At 36.2% G+C, this 27,071-nt stretch overlaps 1 protein-coding gene across 2 annotated transcripts; it reads right to left on the reverse strand.

Annotated features, from left to right (window-relative positions):
* Positions 1-1,623: 1,623 nt before the first annotated feature.
* LOC134854951 (uncharacterized) lies at positions 1,624-27,071 on the reverse strand. Of its 2 annotated transcripts, none has more exons than XM_063871332.1 (2): positions 25,533-27,071; positions 1,624-11,936 (listed from the first exon to the last, which is right to left on the reverse strand). In XM_063871332.1, the coding sequence occupies exons 1-2, from the start codon at positions 26,828-26,830 to the stop codon at positions 10,619-10,621; spliced, it is 2,616 nt and encodes an 871-aa protein (XP_063727402.1). In that variant the 5' UTR covers positions 26,831-27,071; the 3' UTR covers positions 1,624-10,618. The 2 variants fall into 2 exon arrangements, with proteins under 2 accessions (XP_063727402.1, XP_063727403.1); XM_063871333.1 differs by having other exon boundaries at positions 11,810-11,936; positions 25,541-27,071.

The following is a 27,071-nucleotide window of genomic DNA, read 5'->3' on the forward strand; positions in this document are numbered from 1 at the left end:
AGTCATCACAAAGTGAGGTGATATTTGATATCAAAAATAGTAGCGCCATAGTCTTAAATTATTTATTTGATGTGTTAAACGAAATAAAGTATTCAACAATTCATTCCGTCCTCAATTCATTTTGAACAGGTAACTAATTGCCAGTTTTCGATATTTAATGGATGAATAAGAGAGGTCGAGTACGAAGTTTATCTTAGATATGTTGATAGGATTCTCTGCGTGGAAAATTTTTTTTTAGATTAACAAAATCCTCCTGTGTTGGCTCGTTGGGAGATTTTTGTGCAAGGTGAGGACTTCTTAGTGCATACTCTATAACTTGCTGGTGTGGAAGTGTCGTGATCACCTGCACCTTTTCGTATTTCTTCTGAACTTGAAATTTATGTCTACGAATCCTCGGGCCTCTTAATCTGTCTCGCAGTTCCAAATTATCTTGGCCCTCTGAGACATGACTCCAAACATTTCGGTCAAACTCAAGCAAAATTGTCTGCAAAATGTTCCAAGAAAAGTATGATGAACTTGTCGAGTTCGAATCTGGTTGCTCAGATTCAACTAAATCATCGCGTTCGTCCAACAAATCTGGGCATATAATAAAAACTCTGCAATAAACTGTAGCTCTGGACACAGCAGTGTACAATTCACGCAGGACCTCAATGAACATTTCATCAGGTAATTTTTGTCGCTCCCAAGGAATAGGCCCTTTATCACGTAACCCAAAAACAATCCGCGCTTTATCACGTAACCCAAAAACAATCGCGACCGAAGAGAACTCAGTTGATGCAATATCCCATGTTGGCGAAAAATTATAACGCTTCAACAAATCGCGAAAGAAAGTATCAGTCAAATTGGCAGATATCCAACGCGTTCTGATACCTTTTATTTTGTTCTTTTCTTCTTCTTGTTCTACTAATTTTTCCAGCCAAGTTGAAAAGGTTATTGGTTTACCTATTGCCTCCAAAATTTGATAGTCAAACTCTTTCTTTTTGTGGAAAGTGATAACATCTATGGTTACACGTGGACCATGAATGAAATGTCCTCTCTCCTGAGGGTCATATTCGTCTTCTGAATATTCTTTCAGAATACCAAGAATTGATTGAAGAGTGTCTGAGACATCTGCTGTGTTGCGAAAATTCCTTTGTAAAGCTCTGCAATTGTCGGAAAATAACCAGCGCTGATTATCATCATCATCAGAATCTATTTGTGTGGCATTAAACACGGCATGCTTTCTGGGCCAGCGCGATTCGGCATAGCCAAATTCTTTGCTTAAAAATTTATAATCCGTGTCCCGTAAATCGTCAAAAAAATATTCGACATTACTTGATGAATAGCTATCAAGAATCTATTTGATTGGATACAGTGAGACAGAGAAGAATTTTTCCTGAACTCTGATTGAAATCTATTCAATTTTTCTTCAAAAATAAATCTTCAAAAATAATCTTAAGGTTAATCTTCGATTTAAAAAAATTGCACATCAACGCACACAAAAAAGCAGGCTCAAAACAAGAAAAACAACAAGCAATTAGAAAAATATTAAATTTAAAAACGTTAAAATAGAAGAATCCAGCAAAAGCAGGTACTTTCTTTTAGACAAAAAAGTATTGAGAAAGTTTTATTGACAAGCACGACTTGTTAACTTATCAGCTTTTAACAGAAAAACCGCTGTTAGAAATAAATTAACCGAAAATTCGGAGAATATCTCAAAATGAAAGTATGGTGTAGCTAGATCATCAGTATCAATGATTCTAGTTCGATTACAGATTTGTTGACGCTAGTTGATCTAATTTTCCTCGGATGCACTATCATATATCGATCATCTCGGATCTAGCATTATAGCGTAGCGCATGGAATTTTCCTGAGACAGTGTCAATGCAAAAATCTATCTGATTAGCAGCTGAAATATTCCACATGCTGCTAATCTATCGGCCATTGTCAGCAGCTGTATTTAGAAAACAAGTTCTCGATGAGGTTTTACAATAAGCGATTTGCTCAACGAAGCAAAGCTGATTTTTTTCAAATTTTAGGGAACTACAAGCTTTAAGGACTCAATTGCTCAGCCCATTGTAATGTGAGTTCTATGACAGTCGAATCTTTAGTCAAGGTAAATTTGAACACGACAGATCTTCAATCAGCTTTTCTCACTATCAAAACCTGATATTTATTTAGACAGAATGGAAAAAATCTAGCTTTTTTAGATATACTAAACAGAAACGTGACTATAACATATCATGGTAAACACAAATAAGATATTTGAAAAATCGCGAAAGATCATTTTTTACGTGGGGGTGGTAACGAAGAAAAATACTTCAGTGCGCATGATATTGATATAAGACGATGCGGCAAATTTTTCCATCATCAAAAAAAACTGTGTCAGGAACAACCTAAATTTATATAAATCAAAGTAAAGAAAAAACAACCAAAGTGTAAATTGGGAATGAAGAAGATCTAAATTGTTTTCTGACCAATAAATGCGATTGTTTTTTTTTGCAAGGATCATCCGATCATCAAAAAACTAAATTGAGATGATATATAAAAAAACGCCTCCGACTAGCGTTAGTGAGAAAAAAGCAGACCAATATCATTCGAAGTTAACGTTTGACTTAGACAACAAGCCAACCCAATTAAAAGAGTACCACTAATCACACTATATTTTAGATAAAAACAAAGCGTAGTCTCTTTTAGAAACCAGAAAGACGAAGATGATGTCGGAATTTTTCGGTAACTGACGAAATAGCAACACGCAAACAACAACACGAACAAGTTTCAAAAGAAAAGTTTGCTAAGCCCCTGCCATCCAAACCTATAGATGTTCTAAAAAAAATAAATTTTCTCAAGTTTGGAACAAACTCAACGGGGAAGCAAAACCAATGGATCTGAGCTCAGAAGTAATCCAGAAGAAACTAAAAACTGAACCAATTTTTTAAAAATTAAAACATATTCTCCAAGAAAAATTGAAACATATTCTCAAAGAAAACAATGAAGATGCGTGCGAGAAAAATTTCACCATAGACAATCTAAAGCCGCATCATCATTTATGGCTGGTTTCAAAACTTTGCAGTGATAGGACAAGATTTATAACTCGGAAAAAAAAGAGAATTAGAAACATTTGTGACAATGTCACCAAGTTTGGTCAAAAAAGATAAATGAAAAACACTACTCATAGCAGGATGTCTTGACTGTCAAAAAGTTTTCAAAAAACGTCACGATCCAGCGAAGCATCAGGACAAAATTCGGCAAACCTTAATCTTTCCCATTCCAATAATACACATTAACCATATTGGACCCATGAATCCATCATCAAACGGAAAGAAACACTACTAAGTAAATGTATAATACTTTACATTGAAATTACAAGTACTTCCAGTAACTTGATACAATAACAACCAACAACACGGCCTTTATTTTTTTGATGTCCTAAACTTTGAAGTTCAAGAAAGTCCGATACTAGCGTTCAATTAACCCACAGAAACTACTTAGTCGAAAACTTCCGTATTGATGACAACGCAATCAAGTAAGATAATGATTATATTTAAGCAATAACCATTAAAAAATTATGAGAAACTTATGCGAACAAAAAAGCGAACATAAGCGGACCGTTAAAACTGACTCGTTCTACAAACATACATTGTTTCCCGAAAAAAAATCTTGATATACATTTTCCAAATAATCTCGTAAATCAAATAATTTCGAAAATATATTGGTAAAAATGGAAGTTCTCACAACGAAAAAACGAAAAATTGTTACTGCTAACTTTTAGCCACCCACAACGACACATCAGGAACGCATTTGTTCTTGTCTGTACTTTATTGTGTCTCCGTATGAATCTCGCTAAAGTTCACCCATTACGACTGTTAAGCAATACAAAAGAACAGAAAACATGCGGTCAATCAAGTAGTACCTTGAAAAGATAGCACAGAAAGCATTTACACATCAGATAGTACCATAGTCGTTTTCCAACAGTCCTAAGGAGCCTATGTGAATGCCTATATGAACATTTTGCTTAATTATTTCCGATTTGTTGCAACTGGGGAATATGCAAACATTCTTTCATCAATCACAATATGGATATGGTTACCAATGAACTTTTTATACCCCCGAGTTTTGGGAAAAAGCTGCAAAACAACAAATTAACGAAGATAGCTACACTCCCGAAATAATTATAGAATTGGATGGACGAACTCTTCATCACAGAATTGAAGGAAGGTCACTATAGCGACAATCCGATTTCATATAAGAATCGGTGACAAATAAACACTACTCCTATGAACCATGTGAGGTGAAATTTTCGTTATTAATTGATCCCGAACACAAGCAAGGAAAAACTTCTATGCTATCTCATACCCATGCATAACACTCTAAGTTGGAGGCGGAACGAACTTATAAAGCACCTATGCTTAGACATCGAGCGTGCCTAAAAAATTGTATCGACTTAATAAACTTTTGAAAAAAATGGAAAATGATCAGTATTGCTAATAAACTGGGCCACCCTCAAAATCATATCGAGTGAGTGCGGTCGGATTGAAGCATACTCGGGTGTCGAATGATTGCTATTGGATGTATTTAGGTGTCGAGTGAGTGCGATTAAGTAGGAATTTATCTGATAAAAAATAAGCTTCAATCACACTGGGACTGGATTGGCGGCCTATATACAAAATCAGAGGCCTTAATACAAGATTGGAGGCTGACATACGGGATCGGAAGCGTGCAAAAAAGTATCCCAGTTTGCAGATAAAAGAGTTTGACACCTAATAATGTATCAAAAGGATGCAAACGGACTGAGGTCTATTCAGATGTCGAGTCAATACGATCGGTCTTAGGCCTAATCAGGTATCGAGTGAATGCGATTCAGTAAGAACTTGTGTGATAAGTTCCAGGTTTCAACTACACTGCATCGGATCGACGGCCTGCTTACAGGATTGAAGGCCTTGATACAGAATCGGGAACGTATATTTGGGATCAGAAGCCTACATACAGGCATCCCGAGTTACATTTCAGAGAACCTGCGAGTAATCCAGGTGTCAAGTGAGTGCAATTTGACTTGCGATTTGACTTATCAGATGCCAAGCCAGTGCAATTGGACTGATGCCTAGTCAAGTTATGAGTAAATGAGATTTAGGTGAGGTCTGTTTAGGTGTCGAGTGAATGTGGTTGGACCGAGGCCGCTTGAATTATTGGGTCAGTGCGACTTTAGAGTGAGTGCGCGTGGAGTGATGCCTATTCAAGTGTCATGTGAACTCGATTTGGCTGAAGTCTCTTCAAGTGCAGCTATTCAGACTGTCAAGCACCAGCCCAACAGCATATGTGCTGTTAGAGTGAGAGAATTAACCGCCGCGAATTTATTCCTATGCGACTCGACTGGCCAATGGACTGACAAACCGAAACCGTCAAATGTTGGTGCAATAAATTCGATGTTGATGTTTTACATTGCCTGACTGCGTTGATCAACATAATTTAGTAAACCTTTGTTTCTTGTGTCTTTTGCTTGAAATTAGAAAATTGTGGTCGTTTTGATCAAATCAAAAAACTCGTCATTAGACAATTTATACTAGATTTGCTCTCAATATTAAAAATGTTGAAGCAAATTTTCAGGGATTAAAAATTTTTCTATTTGAGATCAAGACAACACAGGTTTCAGATAAAAATTCTAAAACAGTGTATGAATCGAACCCACTGGTAGAAAAACTCAAAAACTCTCTGCAAAATTTGCTGTGTTTTTACATCAAGCGCAAGATCAATAGTCTGGTAATTTAACGTCGGTCAAACAAATTGATTTTCCAGAACTTAGTTTTTAACGTAGTTATATCAACACTTAACCTGCTTTTGTCTTTTTAAAAGTAATGCGATCAACTTTGCTCGTAAACTCATCGTGTTAGTTTTCGCCTGTATGTTTAGGGGTCAGGTGCGGTGATATTGCGTAGGATAAGTTGCAGTTTTTGTCGCAGATTTCCTGCCAGTGCTTGTTTTTGAGATTCAACCGATCAACTTGAAATTCAACCCATGTTGCTAAAAGATCACAAAATAAAATCATTAGGCGTTCTGTGTTGATCATAAGGGTCGATTCACTTTAAAACGCGCTTCGCATACGTCCTGCAACATTTCAAAAGCGCGTTAGGTAAATTTGCTTCACAAAAACCGCTTTAACTTAGATTTTCAACGTCAGAGTCTCACAGAAGACCATTCAATAATTTATGTATCAGTTTGACATACAGTTTGGCATGACATCGTAAGAAGTTCAACGAAAAAATTTAACACCAAGAAGAACCGTACGAAAAACTGACCAACTTACTAACTTGTAAATAGGATATTAGAAGAAAATTTGAACAATCGTTTTCACCGGAACGAAATTGAGAACATAGAGGAGCATTTATGTATATTGTATTTTCTTGTGCTTCACATGAATCAAGATTTTAACTCTAAGCGTACGGCGAAGGACCAGGTTCTTACCGAGAACTACATGAAGCATGAACTACATGAGGAGTTCCAGCTCTAAGCTTGGCGCCTCCCCACCTGTAAGAAGGAACTTTTTATCATAGTTGACCATACAAACTATGCTCAGGCCAGTGTTCTTGGGTTAACAGGTTGTTTTCTTTGTTAGTTTGATAGTTGTTGAAATTGAAAAGAAGAGTAGTGAGGATTGAACTACTTCTTCTTAGGTTCTGGTCTGGCTTCTCTTGAGACTTCTTTTAAAAAAAAAAATTTGACCAGCCGAAAAATTAAGTTAATGTTAAACAATGTTTTTGCACAATGAGTTTCGCTTCAATTCCTGAGTTTATGGAAGCCTCAGTCATGTCTTTTCTGGTAGACAAGGAACTTTTAGTGATCCTGGTTTGGATAAAGGTTGTCATTCAGTCTCTCCACATCTTGAACAGCGATCAAAATTGTCCCTGCAGGCTGCTGATCCATATGTTTCTGTACTATCTTGTCTGGATCCTCATGCAAGTGCCAGCTATCAACCACCATTCACTGGTCTTCGCGCTGGTTTCTTTGGCACCAAATGTGATTAACGCAAATGTGCAGGGCCAAATTTTTCGTTCTTCATTGTTTCGCAAGTTTACGGTAATTGTCGCACATCCTTAGCACAGGTCTTCTGGAGTTATCCGGCAATCTATCATTTGGTAACCTTGTAATTTCCTAACTACCGGGTGCTGAATCAATATCTTCCTAACTACCGGCTGCTATAAATGTGCCTATAGGAAAATAATTTACTGATTCAGCATTCGATATGACTTTGCAATCAGACCTACAGAATGCCAATAGACATGCTTTTTTTCACCAACCCTCTTAAACCTGCACTGAGCGAAATTGTGCCGCAAGCCAGTGTCAGTTCCGTATGTTAAGCTCACCAAGCAGATCATCAGCTTTAAAATGCCGCTAACCACTAGTTTTCTAACCCCGGTGTTGGTTCGTCGTATAAGATAGGGTAGAGACACCAATTTCCGATGGAGCTCAGAAAAATATGTTTCTGAGAATATTGTATTCAACAGCAATGCAATTGCTACCCTGCAATAGGAATATGACCAGACTCATACTATCCTTCAGGCTCAATTGACTATGTTAGATATTTTTCCTCATACTCAGCTGCGTAGCTCAGAGAATGTCATCGGTTTCCTGACTAGTTGCAGTCTTTGACTCTTTTAAGCCCAAGCTGTCGGAAAGCGTCCAAGCAATTTACAAGAAGTAGTGTGGTAGAGTGGAGAACAGTAGGTTCCTGATTCGAGTACCCAGCCCCATGAAACACGTAGTGACAAGGATATGTGGTACCATTCGACCGTTTTTCCGTTTTTTTTTCGCGCTAATTTGAATCAGACGTGCTTAAGTCTAACTGCTCTTTGAAGCTTGCTTTGAGTTGGTTTTTCTAAATTTTGAGTGATTGTGAGTTCCAGTGAGAATAAACCACAAAAATGAACAAATTTAGCTTGTTGAAGAAATTTAGCTTGTTCACTGCGAGATTGGAGTGGCCATAGCAAAACAAGCCAGCGCACCCGAGACCGAACAATCAATTTTTGAAGAAAACTACTCAATGAAAAAAAATGGGCCTAAGTCCATTATCTAAGCTATCAATCAATTACGTTGTGTTACGATGTGTATGTTTTTTCTCTACCCTGTAGTCATATATCATCATAACTATTCGAGTGTTCGACCCACTTATGAACTCGTGCATTGAAACGCAGAAGTTAATGCCAGTTAAGTTTGAATTTCGAGCATAGCACTTTCGACTGGTGTATCTTAGTCATCCGAAATCGCTCTTTTCAAATTCTTAAGGACAAAGAAAGAAGTTCAAAAAGATTCCGATACTAGCGTTCATTTAGCCCACAGAAACTACTTAGTCGAAAACTTCTGTATAGATGACAACGCAATCAAGTAAGATAATGATTATATTCAAACAAAAACCATTAAAAAAATTTATGAAAAACTTATGCGAACAAGAAAAACGAACATCAGCGGACAGTTAAAACTGAATCGTTCTAAAATCATTCATTGTTTCCAAAAAAGTGGATAGACATTTCAGAATTATTCTCGTAAATCATATAATTTCGAAATATATTGGTATTATTTGAAAATCTCAAAAAAAATAGTAACTTTTAGCAACCCACAACGACACATCAGGAAAGCATTTGTTTTTGTCTGTAGGTTATTTTCTTTTAGTATGAGTCTCCCTAAAGTTTACCTATTACCACTGTTAAGCAATACAAAAGAACAAAAAACAAACGTCAATCAAGTAGTATCTTGAAAAAGTAGCAGAGAAAGCTTTTACACATCAGATAGTACCAAAGTCGTTTTCCAACAGTCTTTAGGAGCCTATGTGAATGCCTATATGAACATATTGCTTAATTATTTCCGATTTGCTGCAACTGGGGAATATGCAAACATTCTTTCATCAATCACAATATGGATATGGTTACCAATGAACTTTTTATACCCACGAGTTTTGGGAAAAAACTGCAAAAACAACAAATGAATGAAGACAGCTACACTCGCGAATTCATTATAGAAATTGATGGAAGAACTCTACATCACAAAGTTGAAGGAAGTTCACTATAGGAACAATCTGAATTCATATTAGACTCGGTGACAAAATCAACACTACCCCTAACCATAAGAGGAAAAAGTTAATTGAACGCGAAAAAAAAACAAATAAAATTTTCTATGCTATCTCACAGCACTCGACGGTAAAAGCGAAACGAACTTATAAAGCTATGCTTATACATCGAGCGTGCCCGAAAAATGTATTGTCGTAATAAACTTTTGAAAAATGGAAAATGATTAGTATTTCTAATAAACTAACTGGGTCACCCTCAAAATCATATCGAGTGAGTGCGGTCGGATTGAGGCCTACTTGGGTGCCGAATGATTACAATTGGGTGGCGTTGTATTTAAGTGTCGAGTGAGAGCGATTCAGTAGGAATGTATCTGACAAAAGTAAGCTTCAATCACAGTGGGATTTGATTGGCCGCCTAAATACATAATCAGAGGCCTTAATACAAGATTGGAGGCTTACATACGGGATTGGAAGCGTGCAAAAATGTATCCCAGTTTGCAGATAAGAGAGTTTGAGACCTAATCAGGTCTCAAGTGGATGCAAACAGACTGAGGTCTATTCAGATGTCGAGTCAGTACGATCGGTTTTAGGCCTAAATCAGGTTTTGAGTCAGTGCCATCGGACTGAGGTCTAAGCAAGAAGCAAGTGAGTGCGAAACAGTGGGAATTTTTGTGATAATTTCCAGGTTTCCATTACACTGTTATCGGATTGACGGTTTATTTACAGGATCGAAGGCCTTCATACAGAATTGGGCGCGTATAAACTGTATCAGAAGCCTACATACAGGCATCACGAGTTACAGTCAGAGAATCTGTGAGTAATCCAGTTGTCAAATATGTTTCTTTACTACCTTGTCTAGATCCTCAAGCATCCTCTATCTTGTCTAGCAAGCACTAGCTATCAACCACCATCCACTGGTCTTCGCGCTGGTTTCCTTGGCACCAAATGTCATTAACGCAAATGTGCATGGCCAGTTTTTTTTAATTCTTCATTGCTACGCAAGCTTACGTTAATTTTCGCACATCCTTAGCGCAGGTCTTCTTTGACTATGTTAGTTTTTTTCCTCAAATTTAGCTGCATAGTTAAGAGAAGGTCATCGGTTTCTCTCCGGCTGTTTTTTATTTAGTTGCAGTCAATGACTCTTCTAAGTCCAAGCTGTCAGAAAGCATCCAAGCAACTTGCAAAAAGTAGTGTGGTAGAGTGGCTTACAGTAGGTTCCTGATTCGAGTACCGAACACCATTTTACACGTAGTCACAAGGGTATGTGGTACCATTCGACCGTTTTTCCGGTTTTTTTTTCGCGCTAATTTGAATCAGACTTGCTTAACAAAAACTGCTCTCTGAAGCTTGCTTTGAGTTGGTTTTTCTAAATTTTGAGTGGTTGTGAGTTCCAGTGAAAATATACCACAAAAAGAACCAAACTTAAATTGTTGAAGAAATAGTTTTCTGCTCATATTTTTACCGCGAGATTGGAGTGGCCATAGCAAAAAAAAGCCCGCGTACCCAAGACCGAACAATCGATTTTTGAAGAAAAATACTCGATGAAAAAAATATGGGCATAAGTCCATTATTTAAGCTATCAATCTAATACATTGTGTTAGGATGTGTATGTTTTTTCTCTGCCTTGTAGTTCTCGGAGTGATTAAACATCATAAATATTCGAGCCCCTTCTGAGGCCCTTTTGAAATCGTGCAAATTTAGAAATCGAGATTTCGAGCCCCTTTTGAAATGGGGCATAGAAACGTAGACGTTAATGCCAGTTAATTTTTGAAATTTGATCATAGCTATTTCGACTGGTGTAGCGTAGATATCCGAACGATCTCTTCTCAAAGTCTTATGGACATAAAAAGCTTCATTTTTTTTGTCTTTGTCTTCTAGAATGAATCTAAACAGTTTCGCCAAAAGAACAATCGTTTTTCCCGTTCCAGCAGCCCCCTTCAGTGGAAAAAATGTTTGGTTGATGCCGTTATCTTGAAAGGCTTCCAATTGATCGCGGTGCAAGTAATCCAAATGCCATATATCATAAAATATGTTGATTTTGAACTCAGGATCATCTGGTTTCGGAAACTCAAAAATGAAAGCAGGTTCGTTTTTCGTCTCTATTATGTCCTTATTGCTCATGTCTTCTTTCTGTTTTGGGTTGGTTCTCTCAAATGTGATTCGACCCTCTTTCAGTTGCTTGTCAATTTTAGCTATCCAACTGCCCAGTTCAAATTTAGCTCCTCCTGGAAGTTTTCGCTCTAATGGTCCCATGTCCCAAATGGCTATCAAAATTTCGTGGAGCATCTCTATTTCTGTTGTGGTGGGCATTAACATTGCTTTTTTAATTTTTTGTTGTAACCTTCTTGGTAAATATTGTTGAATATTGAACAATAAAGATCGCCTTTTGAATTGTTGCAGTATCCAGCTTGTCTCAGTTAATTCGGGACATGCAGTTTTTGTTTGCCACCATTTTGTGAAATCCAAGTTATCTCCGCATATTAGCGTAACGTGATCGGATTTCAAATGTGCTTGCTTTGCTTCTTGGACTTCATCCAACTTTTCATCCTCATCTGACACGTTTATCAAAGCAAAATGGTTCGATCCTTGTTCAATGAAGTATTCTTTCGTAATTTCAGTTTTCATACTATAAGCGACTGTTCCAACTTTTCGAATAAAAGCGTCAGTTTTGTGGTTTGGGAATGCAACGAAGCGAAAAACGTTAGGAGTGAAATTTGGGTTAATTGTAGTAGCCACATTTTCAATTAGTTTTTTTGCGACTTGAGATTGTTTTACGGCTTTCTTCAAATTATCACCTAAGTTGTCTTCATTTGTAGGAGTTTTAACTTCAATCACTGCTATGAAGGTCTCTCCGAGGATAATGAAGTCGTGTTCTTTCTCGTTTTCTCTTTCATCGTTTAAACTGTATTTAGTATGGAGGTGCTTTTTAAACTCAAATTAATATAACTATCGCTGCTGTGCTTTCTGTTCGAGACAAAAATTATTTTTAATTCATTGGATCCAAGTAAAGGGTGGTTATTTTGTACCAAAATATAGACAACATGCTTAAAGTCTATTATTAGTCAAATTTTTGGGTCTATAGGATTGCTTCGATAATTAGATATTTTGTTCAAACTAATTTTGAAATAAACCAATTTCTGTTCTACAACATAGTTGGTCTTTTTCTTTTAAAACCTATGAATTTCAAAATTGTTCAATGACGATAAATTTTATGAAGTTTTTTTTACCTTAACCCGAATTGACACAAGGTTAACTGGCTCTTTTTCCTTTTCCCCCCCACCTCACTCAAACATGAATTTTATGGTCTAACGAGTGGTTTTACAAGGTTATTTATGAAGACCAAATATGTTTGCCATGGCCTAATTAGTCTGCATGTCAATTTTCATGACAATCGAACAAAGTTGACACTAACTTCAAATATAAAAATTTGCAGGTGGGGGGGAAAAGGAAAAAGAGCCGGTTAACTGAATGCAATGCGAGTTGCCTTCAGTTTTCAACCACAGTTTTCTTTATAAAAATCTGGAAATTAGTTTTTTGACACTAGGGTGTTTTGTTCAGTGTTGAGGATCAAGCACTGAGGGCGAGAGAAGGTTACACATCAGCTTTGCCGAAATTTCTGCAGTTTTTTTTATCTAATTTGAATAAGAAAAATAAAAAGAGACACATTTCTGTTTTTCAAATTTTTTGCACTATTTTATCTTTCTTGCAAGCCCTTTTTTGAAAATGCATTTTAGTAAACAAGTTTTAAACAATTTTGGCAAAACAAATTTTTTCTACTCAAAAAAAGAATTTTGGAAAACAATTAAGAAAATAAAAATCTGGCTCCACTTCGCTGAGACTAAAGAAAAGGTATAAAGTATGTGGAGTATTAAAATATTGAAAAGAATTAAGATAGTCAAGAAATTTCATGTTTTTGGCGAAAAAGAGTTGCTCGTTCTCTAATTGGTAAATGCTTGTTGTATATTACGTGAAGGTTGTAAAAAAAGTAGTATGTTTGTTGGTTTCATGCTAAGACAATGATAAATGTTGTTTTGACATTTGAAGAGCGAAATTTTTTTTCAGGTTTCCCTAAAAGTTTTAATACTGGCGTATTTTTTTACAAACATTATAAAATTCAGTGATTTGAGAATAAGATTTAGTATATGTCAGGTTTAGTATCTGTCATTATTTGTCAGAAAATTTTCTGCATTACTTTTTTAATCTAATTTGAGGTTTTTCTTTCAAAAAATGTCAAATTATTCGGCAACATTGATTGAATTTTTGTTTTTAACCGGAGTTTTGGAAAATTTCCACAAGGATTTAATTGGTAAAGTTTACTCTGGAACTCCCTAGAAGTTTCTTCAGTTAACACAAAAGAAGCAAACCGGGAAGTGTTTTTTTTCTGAAGTTTCAATTCTTTGGCTAAATTTCTGATTCGCTCAATTTTTTCATCATGACCATCATTTTTGTTTTAAAATGGCGCGCGCAACATTGGAAGAATTTCAAGGCAATTTATAAAATTTTAAGTGAAGTTTAATTGAAAACTTGTGAAAATGCACTCTTACTTAACTTTGACCTCCTCCTTTATTTTTGTCTACGAGAGCTGCTGCTTGAGCGTGCGTGAGCAAAAAGTTTACAATATCGGAAATCATTTGAAAAAAATTTTTTATCAATATTTGAGTCAAAGTTACAAATTTCGAATAAATGATGTTGACTGTCTACAGCTAGTCTTAACAAAAACTTTTCAGCCAATGGCAAGGGTTGCTTGAATAAAACAGTTTTTGAACAAGCTAACATTTTCAGAATCCAAAAAACATAAGTTCAAAGCAACAATTTAAACTGAAACTTGATTGACATGAAACTTAGCAGCTTGCTATGAAACAATTTTTGGAGCGATATGCTTATAAATTACATGTTTTTGGATTTGACAGTGGTAGATATTAGTTGAAATCAAGTAACTTCTAATTTCTCAACTGATTCATGATGAAGAGGAGGAAACATTGGTTAACAACTTGCAAAAATTTCTTTCTTTCAAGTTTGGAGACGTGCAAGATCTCGATAACCTATAATTTCTAGAAAGAGCTACAACATTGGATTCTTTTTTCAAGGTCTGAAAAAATTACAAAAAAAGAAGACTCTTTCCCTCTAAATAATTTAAGAGCAAGGCGGCCTTTGTTATCCGCAAAGGGCACGGTATAATTTTTTTCTTGTTGAGAAATTACAACCCCCTAGATAAAACGTATAAGAATATCAGAAACTGCGAACGAACAACATTGATTATCACGAAAGATTGAAAAGGCTTCAAATCAAAATTGTGCCTTCAATTGGTTGGGATGACTACAAGAAGACTTGTAAGCTTGTAAAACAGACAGCTATCATGTTTTATCGCAAAAAAATTGCTACATGTAAAATTTGATATAAGTTTCCGATTCCGGCCTTTATATGTCAGCACAAATCCTTAAATAAGAATTTTTTTTCGCAGACGAAAACGATTTTTGGAAACTTTATGCAAGTTGTATCTGTAGTACTTTCCATTCTATTCAAAAACACTGTGCTTTATGAGAACTTCCTTGAAAACTCCAGAATTATCTACAAAAAAATTGTTGGAAATGATGCTAACCAACTTTACTAGTTCTCAAAGTCGAGATGAGCCAATATGACTGTAATCGATTTGGAGTTTGATACAAATATACTTACGGTCAAAGCAGGACATAATCGACCTCAGAGCTTTGAGATTATGATCTTGTTGATTTAGCAGGAAAAAACAAGAAGTAAATATTGACAGTTTGAGTCAATCTGGAAATCACGCAAAAATTAACTTAGTAATGTGGACAGTTACCTGAAGCTTTGGAATACTGTCACTATTTTTGTCCTTTCAGAGCAGCCCATTTTATGAGAAAAAGAAGATAAGAAAGACGAATGATAACAGACGTGAAATCTTTTGAAAAATAGCTTATAAGCCAAAATCAGAGAGACAACAAGTCAAATAAATTCAACTGTAGCTGCATAGGACTGAATGAAAAGGTCTTATCGATTCTGAAGGAGAACCTTCTATGGCAAAGCATCAAAAATTTTTTGATAAAAAAACCTACCTAACATTAACCAACAGAGGCTTTACCACCGTAATTCATATGCTTGCTTTAAATGAGCAGACTTACAGGCGAGCTCACAAAAAAATGTATTTAGCCCAAAGCGTCAAATTCAAGTTGATACAAGTCCGTAAAAAGTATGTTGAGATTGCAAGAAATTGTCCTAACCAGAAAACAAAGTGATGCATTAATATTTTTTATTATTGTAAAAAATTGCAGTGAATTTTTGCGATGATGTGGCTTAATTTTTTTCTTAAATAAAGCATATCAATTTAATTTCAGCAAAAACCTAAAATTTGAACAGGACGACAAAAAATAATTTTATTGCCATTTTTCTCACCATGGTACACACACCAAACCCTAACTAACTCTACAAATTTCGGACTCTGTACACTATCATATTACAAAGCAAGGTAGAAACGGAAAACTATATTTAATTTAATTACATACGGTCACTAAGCCTCCCCACACCCACATCTACTTCTCCCAATAATGCAAAACCCACAAAAAAATTTTAACATTGATTTGTCAAGTCACCAAAGTGAATCGAACTGTCTAATCATTCTACAAGCCACACGTTTCGTACCATAGAGCCTTGCCATTTAGATAATGCACATCCAATAATTTTAGTAGAAGCGTGAAATTTGGACAGGACGAAAAAAAAACATTATTTCCAATTTTCTCACCATGGTACATACACCAAAACCTAAATAATTCTAAAAATGTCAGACTCTATGTCCTGTCCTATTATAAAAGCAAGGCGGAACCGGAAAACTAAAATTTTTTAACACAAAGGGTCGCCAAGACTCCCCATCCCAATATCTACTTCTCTTAATAGTGCATAAGGCACAAAAAATTTTAAACATTGTTTTGTCAAAAACCAAAAAGCATCAGCTTACCTAATAATTCTACAAGCCACACATTCTACCATAGAAACTTGCCATTTAGACAACGCACATTCAATAATTTTAGCAAAAGCGTGAAACTCGGGCAGGACGAAAAAAAAAGAATTTTGTTGCCAATTTTCCCACCACGATACATACACAAAACGCTAACCAATTCTATAAATGTCAGATTGTATACCCTCTTCCATTACAAGGAAAGGCCAACCCAGAAAACTTTCATTTATTTTAACACACAGGGCGCTGAGCCTCCCCACCCCAACATCTACTGCTCCTAATAATGAATAACCGACAAAAAACTTTAAACATTGTTTTATCAAGTAACCAAAAAGAATCAACTTATCTAATCATTCTACACGACACGCATTATATCATAGAACCTTGCCATTTAGATGAGGCACATCCAATAATTTTAGTAAAATTGTGAAATTTGGACACGACGACAAAAAGAATTTTATTGCAATTTTCTCACCATGGTACACATACCAAACCCTAAACAATTCTATAAAGGTCAGACTCTATGCCCTATCCTATTATAAAGCAAGGCGGACACGGATAACTTTGATTTATTTTAACACACAGGGCGCTAAGCCTCCCCTGCGCAACATTTACTTCTCTTAATAGTGCACAACGCAAAAAAAAAATTAAACATTGTTTTATCAACTAAACAAAAAGCAGCAAACTATCTGATAACTCAACAAATCACATGTTTCGTACCCAAAAAGCTTGCTATTGAGATAACGCAATAATTCCGAAATCCTATAATTTTTGCTCAAATCCAATACTTTTAGCAAAAACGTGAAATTTGGACACGACGACAAAAAAGAGTTATATTGCTATTTTTCTCACCATGGTACATACATCAAACACTAAACAATTCTATGAAGTTCAGACTCTAAGCTCTTTCTTATTACCAAGCAAGGCGGACCCTGAAAATTTTGACTTGTTTTACCACACAGGGCGCTAAGCCTCCCCACCCCAACATCTACTGCTTCTGATAGTGCATAACCCACAAAAAAAAATTTAAACATTGTTTTATCAAGTAACCAAAAAGAATCAACTTATCTAGTTTTCCTACAAGCCATACGTTGTACCATAGAACCTTGCCATTTAGATAAGGCACATTCAATAATTTTAGCAAAAGCGTGAAATTTGGACACGACGACAAAAAAAATTTTATTGCAATTTTCTAACCATGGTACATACACCAAACGCTAAACAATTCTATAAAGTTCAGACTCTATGCTCTTTTTTATTACCAAGCAAGGCGGACCCTGAAAATTTTGATTTGTTTTACCACACAGGGCGCTAAGCCTCCCCACCCCAACATCTACTGCTTCTGATAGTGCATAACCCACAAAAAAAAATTTAAACATTGTTTTATCAAGTAACCAAAAAGAATCAACTTATCTAGTTTTCCTACAAGCCATACGTTGTACCATAGAACCTTGCCATTTAGATAAGGCACATTCAATAATTTTAGCAAAAGCGTGAAATTTGGACACGACGACAAAAAAAATTTTATTGCAATTTTCTAACCATGGTACAGATACCAAACCCTAAGCAAATCTATAAAGGTCAGGCTCTATGCCCTATCCTATTACAAAGCAAGGCGGACCCGGAAAACTTTGATATATTTTAACACACAGGGCGCTAAGCCTCCCCACCTCAACATCTTGTTCTCCTAATAGTGCCCAACGCACAAAAAAAATTAAACATTGTTTTATCAACTAAACAAAAAGCAGCAAACTATCTGATAACTCAACAAATCACATGTTTCGTACCCAAAAAGCTTGCTATTGAGATAACGCAATAATTCCGAAATCCTATAATTTTTGCTCAAATCCAATACTTTTAGCAAAAACGTGAAATTTGGACACGACGACAAAAAAGAGTTTTATTGCTATTTTTCTCACCATGGTACATACACCAAACACTAAACAATTCTATAAAGTTCAGACTCTATGCTCTTTTTTATTACAAAGCAAGGCGGACCCGGAAAACTTTGATATATTTTAACACACAGGGCGCTAAGCCTCCCCACCTCAACATCTTGTTCTCTTAATAGTGCACAACGCACAAAAAAACTAAACATTGTTTTATCAACTGAACAAAAAGCAGCAAACTATCTGATAATTCAACAAGCCACATGTTTTGCACCCAAAAGGCTTGCTATTTAGATAACGCAATAATTCCAATTTCCTATAATTTTTGCTCAAATCCAATACTTTTAGCAAAAATGTGAAATTTGGACACGACGACAAAAAAGAATTTTTTTGCTGTTTTTCTCACCAAGGTACATACACCAAACACTCTTTTACACACTCTTTTACACTTTTAACACACAATTCTATAAAGTTCAGACTCTATGCTCTTTTTTATTACCAAGCAAGGCGGACCCGGAAATTTTTGATCTATTTTACCACACAGGGCGCTAAGCCTCCCCACCCCAACATCTACTCCTTCTGATAGTGCATAACCCACAAAAAAAAATTAAACATTGTTTTATAAAGTAACCAAAAATAATGAACTTATCTAGTCTTCCTACGAGCCACACGTTGTACTATATAACCTTGCCATTTAGATAAGGCACATTCAATAATTTTAGCAAAAGCGTGAAATTTGGACACGACGACAAAAAATTTTTTCCAATTTCCTCACCATGGTACATACACAAAACCTTAACCAATTCTATAAATGTCAGACTCTATGTCCTGTCCTATTACTAATCTCTCATTTGATACATAATGAAGAGGAGGAAAAATTGGTTAACAATTTGCAAAAATTTCTTTCTTTCAAGTTTGGAGACGTGCAAGATCTCGATAACCTAAAACTTCTAGAAAGAGCTACAACATTGGATTTTTTTTTCAAGGTCTGAAAAAGTAACAAAAAAAGAAGACTCTTTCCCTCTAAATAATTTTAGAGCAAGGCGGCCTTTATTATCCACAAACGGCACGGTATAAATTTTTTTCTTGGTTGAGAAATTACAACCCCCTAGATAAAACGTATAAGAATATCAGAAACTGCGAACGAACAACATTGATTATCACGAAAGGTTGAAAAAGCTTCAAATCAAAATTATGCCTTCAATTGGTTGGGATGACTGCAAGAAGACTTGTAAGCTTACAAAACAGACAGCTATCATGTTTTATCGCAAAAGAATTGCTGCACGTAAAATTTGATATAAGCTTCCGATTCTAGCATTTATATGTCTACACAAATCCTTACATAGAAATTTTTTTGCGCAGACGAAAACGATTTTAAAAAATTTTACGCAAGTTATATCTGTAGTACTTTCTATTGTATTCAAAAACACTGTGCTTTATGAGAATTTTTTTGCAAAAAAATGGTTGGAAATGATGCTAACCATTTTTACTAGTTCTCAAAGTTGAGTTGAGCCAAAATGACTGTGGTCGATTTGGAGTTTGATACAAATATACATACGGTCAAAAGAGGACATAATCGACCTCAGAGCTTTGAGATTATGATCTCGTTGATTTAGCAGGAAAAAAACAAGAAGTAAGTATTGACAGCTTGAGCCAATCTGGAAAACATGCAAAATTTAGTTTAGGTAATGTGGAGAGTTACCTGAAGCTTTGGAATACTGTCACCATTTCTGTCCGTACGCAGCAGCCCATTTTATGAGAAAACAGGACGAGAAAGGTGAAAGATAACAGACGTGAAATCTTTTCAAAAATAGCTTATAAACCAAAAACTGGGGGGACAACGAGTCAGATAAATTCAACTGTAGCTGCATAGGACTGAATGAAAAGGTCTTATCGATTCGGAAAAAGAACCTTCTATGGCAAAGCATCAAATATTTTTTGATAAAAAAAACCAACCTAACATCAACCAACAGAGGCTTTATCACCGTAATTCATATGCTTGCTTTAATTGAGCAGACTTACAAACGAGCTCACAAAAAATGTATTTAGCCCAAAGCGTCAAATTCAAGTTGATACAAGTCCGTAACAAAGATGTTGTGATTGCAGGAAATTGTCCTAACCAGAAAACAAAGTGATGCATTAATATTTTTTTAAATGTAAAAACAGCAGTAATTTTTTGCGATGATGTGGCATACTTTTTTTTCTTCTGAAACTGACTTTTTTCAACAAAATTTCAGAACCGTTTGAATAACTACAGCAAAACTTTGAATAGTAGGAACACTGGGAAAACTTCATTTCTCAAAAATTATGCATATATTGCCGTTATTGAGACTTTTGAGAAAAACTGAAGAAAAAGCAGGACTCCTTTGCAAAACCCACAAAAATTTTCAAACCTTGTTTCATCAAATAACCAAAAAACATCGATTGATCTAATCATTCTACAAGCCACACGTTTTGCACCATAGAACCTTGCCATTTAAATAAAGCACATCAAATAATGTTAGCAAAAACGCTTTTTGGACACGACGGCAGAAAATAATTTCATTGCCAATTTTCTCACCATGGTACAAACACCAACATCTACTTCTCCTAATAATGCAAAACCCGCAAACATTTTTTAACATTGTTTTATCAAGTCACCGAAAAGAGAATCGAACTGTCTAATCATTCTACAAGCCACACGTTTTGTACCAGAGAACCTTGCCATTTAGATAAGGCACATTCAATAATTTTAGTAAAAGCGTGAATAGTGGACACAACAACAAAAACATTTTTATTGCAATTTTCTCACCATGGTACACATACCAAACCCTAAACAATTCTATAAAGGTCAGACTCTATGCTTTATCCTATTACAAAGCAAGGCGGACCCGGAAAACCTTGATTTATTTTGACACACAGGGCTCTAATCCTCCCCACCCCAACTTCTTGTTCTCCTAATAGTGCATAACCCATAAAAAAAAACTTGAACATTGTTTTATCAAGTAACCAAAAAGCATCAACTTATTGAATCATTCTACAAGCCTTCCATTGTACCATAGAAACTTGCCGTTTAGATAACGCACATCCAATAATTTTAGCAAAAGCGTGAAATTTGGACAGGACGACAAAAAAGAATTTTATTGCTATTTTTCTCATCATGGTACACACACCAAACCCTAAACAATTCTAAAAATGTCAGACTCTATGTCCTGTCCTATTACAAAGCAAGGCGGACCCGGAAAATCATAACTTTTTAACACAAAAGGTCGCTAAGCCTCCCCATCCCAATATCTACTTCTCTTAATAGTGCATAACGCGCAAAAAAAATTTAAAAATTGTTTTTGTCAAGTAACCAAAAAGCATCAACTTATCTAATCATTCTACAGGCCACACATTGTATTAGAGAAACTTGCCATTTAGGTAACGCACATCCAATAATTTTAGCAAAGGCGTAAAATTTGACACGACGACAAAAAAAAATTATTTCCAATTTTCTCACCATGGTACACACACCAAACCCTAAACAATTCTAAAAACGTCAGACTCTATGTCCTGTCCTATTACAAAGCAAGGCGGACCCGGAAAACTATAATTTTTTTAACACAAAGGGTCGCTAAGCCTCCCCATCCCAATATCAACTTCTCCTAATAGTGCATAACGCACAAAAAAAATTAAACATTTCTTTATCAAGTAACCAAAAGGCATCAAATCATCTAATCATTCTACCAGCCACACGTTGTACCACAGAACCTTGCCATTTAGATAAGGCCTACTCAATAATTTTAGCAAAAGCGTGAATATTGGACACAGTGACAAAAAGAATTTTATTGCATTTTTCTCACCATGGTACACATACCAAACCCTAAACAATTCTATAAAGGTCAGACTCTATGCACTATCCTATTACAAAGCGAGGCGGTCCCGGAAAACCTTGGTTTATTTTGACACACAGGGCGCTAATCCTCCCCACCCCAACATCTTATTCTCCTAATAGTGCATAACCCAGAAAAAAAACTTGAACATTGTTTTATCAACTAACCAAAAAGCATCAACTTATCTAATTATTCTACAAACCTTACATTGTACCATAGAAACTTGCCATTTAGGTAACGCACATCCAATAATTTTAGCAAAAGCGTGAAATTTGGACGGGACGACAAAACAAAATTTATTTCCAATTTTCTCACCATGGTACATACACAAAACCCTAACCAAATCTATAAAAGTCAGAGTCTATGTCCTGTCCTCTTACAAAGCAAGGCGGACCCGGAAAACTTTGATATATTTTAACACACAGGGCGCTAAGCCTCCCCACCTCAACAACTTGTTCTCCTAATAGTGCATAACCGACAAAAACTTAAGCATTGTTTTATCAGGTAACTAAAAAGCATCAACTCATCTAATCATTCTACGAGCCACACATTGTACAAAAGAAACTTGCCATTTAGATAACGCGTATCCAATAATTTTAGCAAAAGCGTGAAATTTGGACACGACAAAAAGAAAAGAATTTTATTGCCAATCTTCTCACCATGATACATACACAAAACCCTAACCAATTCTTTAAATGTCAGACTCTTTGTCCTGTCCTATTACAAGGCAGACCCGGAAAACTAAAGTTTTTTACACAAATGGTCGCTAAGCCTCCCGTCCACAAGCTCTGTTTCTCTTAATAGTCCATAACCCACAAAAAAAACTTAAACATTGTTTTATGAAGTAACCAAAAAGCATCAACTTATCTAATCATTCTACAAGCCACACAATATAAAATAGAGACTTGCCATTTAGATAACGCACATCCAATAATTTTAGTAGAAGCGTGAAGTTTGGACACGACGACAAAAAAGAATTTTATTGCCAATTTTCTCATCATGGTACATACACAAAACCCTAACCAATTCTATAAATGTCACACTCTGTGCACTATCCTATTACAAAGAAAGGCGGACTCGGAAAAATAAGATACATTTTAACACATAGGGTCCCTAAGCCTCATACACACCAAATCCTAACCGATTCTACAACTATCAGACTCTATGCCCTATCATATTACAAAAGAAGGCGGATCCAGAAATCTTTGATTTATTCTAACACACAGGGCGCTAAGCCTCCCCACCACAACATCTACTGCTCCTAATAGTGCAAAACCCACAAAAAAAAACATTGTTTTTTCAAGTAACAAAAAGCATCAACTTATCTAATCATTCTACAAGCCACACGTTGTAGCATAGTACCTTGCCATTTAGATAACTCACATCCAATAATTTTAGCAAAGGCGTGAAATTTGGACACGACGACAAAAAAAGAATTTTATTGCCAATTCTCTCACCATGGTACACACACCAAACCCTAACCAAATCTATAAATTTCAGACTCTATGCCCTTGCCTTTTATAAAGCAAGGCGGACCCAGAAAACTTCGATTTATTCTAACACACAGGGCGCTAAGCCTCCCCACTCCAATATATTCTTCTCCTAATAGTGCATAACCCAGAAGAAAACTTGAACATTGTTTTATCAAGTAACCAAAAAGCATCAAATTATCTAATCATTCTACAAGCCATACGTTGTACCATAGATCCTTGTCATTTAGATAAGGCATATCCAATAAATATAGCAAAAGCGTGAAATTTGGACACGACGACAAAAAGAATTTTATTGCAATTTTCTCACCATGGTACACATACCAAACCCTAAACAGTTCTATAAAGGTCAGACTCTATGCCTTATCCTTTTACAAAGCAAGGCGGACCCGGAAGACTTTGTTTTATTTTGACACACAGGGTGCTAAGCCTCCCACCCCAACATTTTCTTCTACTAATAGTGCATAACCCACAAAAAAAACCTAAACATTGTTTTTTCAAGTAAACAAAAAGCATCAACTTATCTAATCTTTCTACAAGCCACAGATTGTAACATAGAAACATGCCAATTAGATAACGCACATCCCTTGATTTTAGCAAAAGCGTGAAATTTGGACACGACGACAAAAAATAATTTAATTGCCGATTTTCTCACCATGGTACATACACAAAACCCTAACCAATTCCATAAATGTCAGACTCTATGCCCTATTCTAATACAAAAAAAGGCAGAAACGGAAAACTATGATATATTTTAACACATAGGGTACCTAAGCCTCCCACACCAAGCCCTAACTGATTCTATAACTTTCAGACTCTATGCCCTATCATATTACAAAGCAAGGAGGTCACGGAAAATTTTTTAACACAAAGGGTCGCTTAGCCTCACCATCACAACATCTACCTCTCCTAATAAGGTGGAGCCCACAAAAAAAATTTGAACATTATTTTATCAAGTAAACAAAAAGAATCAACTTATCTTATCATTCTACAAGCCACACGTGGTACCAAAGAAACTTGCCATTTAGATACTGCACATCCAATACTTTTAGCAAAAATTAGAAATTTGGACAGGACGACAAAAAAGATTTTTATTGCTATTTTTCTCACCATGGTTTGCAACCAAGCCCTAATCAGTTCTATGAAGGTCAGACTCTATGTCCTATCCTATTACAACGCAAGACACACCCGGAAGACTTTGATTTTTTTTAACACACAGGGCGCTAAGGCTCCTCACCCCAACATCTACTGCTCCTAATAGTACATAACCCACAAAAAAATTTAAACATTGTTTTATCAAGTAACCAAAAAGAATCAACTGATCTAATCAAGCTACAGGCCACACGTTGTACCAGAGAAGCTTACCATTTAGATAACGCACATCCAATAATATTATCAAAAAAGTGAAATTTGGACTAGACGAAAAAAATTTATTGCCAATTTTCTCACCATGGTACACACACAAAACTCTAACCAAATATATAAATGGCAGACTCTACACCCTATCCTATTACAAAGCAAGGCGAACCCGAAAACTTAGCCTACCCTTACCAACATCTACTTCTCCTAATAGTGCATAACCAACAAAAACAACTTAAGCAAGGTTTTATCAAGTAACCAAAAATCACCAACTTATCTAATCATTCTACAAGCCACACGTTGTACTCTAGAACCTTGCCATTTAGACAAGACACATTTAATTTTTTTTAGCAAAAACGTGAAAATTGGACACGACGGCAAAAAAGGTTTTTTATTGTCAATTTTCTCACCATAGTACATCAATCAAACCCCAATCAATTTTATAAATTTCAGACTCTATACTCTGTCCTATTACAAAGCAAGGCCCCCCGGGAAACTATATTTTATTTAACACATAGGATCACTAAGCCTCCCCAGCTCAACATCTACTTCTCCTAATAATTTAAAGCGAGAAACACAAATTCTCATTCATACAAAAATTAAGCCTTCTCTGTAACCTTTTCGCGGATTTTTTTCCTTTTTTTTCATTTTTGTAAGTTCGTTTGAAAGTCTCGGAAATCAGGAAAACAAATCCAGTCAGAAAATAAGTGGTCAGAAAGTAAGAAAAACTATAACTTAACTTGATTTTGTCGGTATTGAGTGATTGCTCAATTATTTGAAAATGAACTAAAACAAAATTGTCTACGTTTTTTATGTACACTCATTTTAGCTGCCAAGAATTTTGAAGTTTGAATTATATCGGGACACGAGAATTCTTTTCTACTGATAACTGCTTCTTTGTTGCATACTAAAAACTATAATTTTTTCAAAAAAATGCACCTCCAAACATTGAACTGATGGGCTTTATATGCGAAAGAGTGTAGACAGATCACTTTTTCCTCTAGCTCTTCAAGTGCTCGGTAAATTATCACTTCGCCTTCGTACTGCTCCCGCTGTATAATTTCATCCCTAATTTTCGTTGGTATTTTAGGATCGGGAGATCGCTCTTTCACTTTTTGATTCGACATTTTCCCTTTACCTTGTGCTTTTGGTCCACTAGGCTTTGAGTTTTCAACTGCCTCCTTTTCTATTTCATCAGGATAGACGTCAATTCGTGTTTGGTTTGGAACCGGAGGGAGCATAATTGACTCAATGGGATAACGGGAAAACTGGCAATATTTTTTGCGTCTTGACTTACCTCTTTCGACGTACTCTTTCTGCTCACCCGTTAACATCAGATGGGTCTCTGTCGTGTTGCCACGATTGTCATCGGCGGATGTTCCTGCTTGTGTACATGTTCCTGCCAGTTCAGAAGTAGTGTCTGCCGGTTCAGAAGATATTGCTGCCGGATCAGAAGATGTTGCTGCCGGATCAGAATATGTTGCTGCCGGATCAGAATATGTTGCTGCCGGATCAGAAGATGTTGCTGCCGGTTCAAAAGATGTTGCTGCTGGTTCAGAAGATGACGCTGCCGGTTCAGAAGATGTTGCTGCCGGTTCAAAAGATGTTGCTGCCGGATCAGAAGATGTTGCTGCCGGTTCAGAAGATGTTGCTGCCGCTTCAAAAGATGTTGCTGCCGATTCAGAAGGTATTGCTGCGGGATCAGAAGATGTTGCTGCTGGATCAGAAGATGTTGCTGCCGGATCAGATGTTGCTGCCAGATCAGAAGATGTTGCTGCCTGTTCAGAAGATGTTGCTGCCGGTTCAGAAGATGTTGCTGCCGGATCAGAAGATGTTGCTGCCGGATCAGAAGACGTTGCTGCCAGATCAGAAGATGTTGCTGCCGGTTCAGAAGATGTTGCTGCCGCTTCAGAAGATGTTGCTGCCGGTTCAAAAGATGTTGCTGCCGATTCAGAAGGTATTGCTGCGGGATCAGAAGATGTTGCTGCCGGATCATAAGATGTTGCTGCCGGCTCAGAAGATGTTGCTGCCGGTTCAAAAGATGTTGCTGCCGAATCAGAAGATGTTGCTGCCGGATCAGAAGATGTGGCTGCCGGATCAGAAGATGTTGCTGCCGGTTCAGAAGATGTTTCTGCCGGTTCAGAAGATATTGCTGCCGGTTCAAAAAATGTTCCAGCTGGATCCGAAGATGTTCCTGCTTCTTTGGAAGATGTTATTGGCCTTGCTTTGGTATCCATTGGCCAATAAATCTGGGGGAAACGAAATGGCTGACAAAAAAGAGACTAGGGCACTGGAATATTTCTGTTTGGTAATTCAATTTTAGAAATTTGTGAGAAAAGTATCAATTGAGGTGAACAGAAACAAAAGTTTAAACGTTTTGCACGCTCATTTTTCAAGGCGGTGATAAAACAAAAACTATGTATTTTAGTTTACAGCATATATTTGGTTCTACAGCATTGAGTTTTGTACCATCACAAA

Source organism: Symsagittifera roscoffensis, chromosome 10 (genome assembly GCF_963678635.1).
Source record: "Symsagittifera roscoffensis chromosome 10, txSymRosc1.1, whole genome shotgun sequence".
Classification (NCBI taxonomy): Eukaryota; Metazoa; Xenacoelomorpha; order Acoela; family Convolutidae; genus Symsagittifera; species Symsagittifera roscoffensis.

What these genes read in the sequence shown, in the direction of transcription:
- LOC134854951 (XM_063871332.1), bottom strand. Translation starts at nt 26,830, where the DNA reads ATGGATACCAAAGCAAGGCCAATAACATCTTCCAAAGAAGCAGGAACA. An exon ending in CATCAGTTCAATGTTTGGAG is followed by an intron (nt 11,937 to 25,532) that starts GTGCATTTTTTT and finishes TACTAAATACAG; the next exon opens with TTTAAACGATGAAAGAGAAA.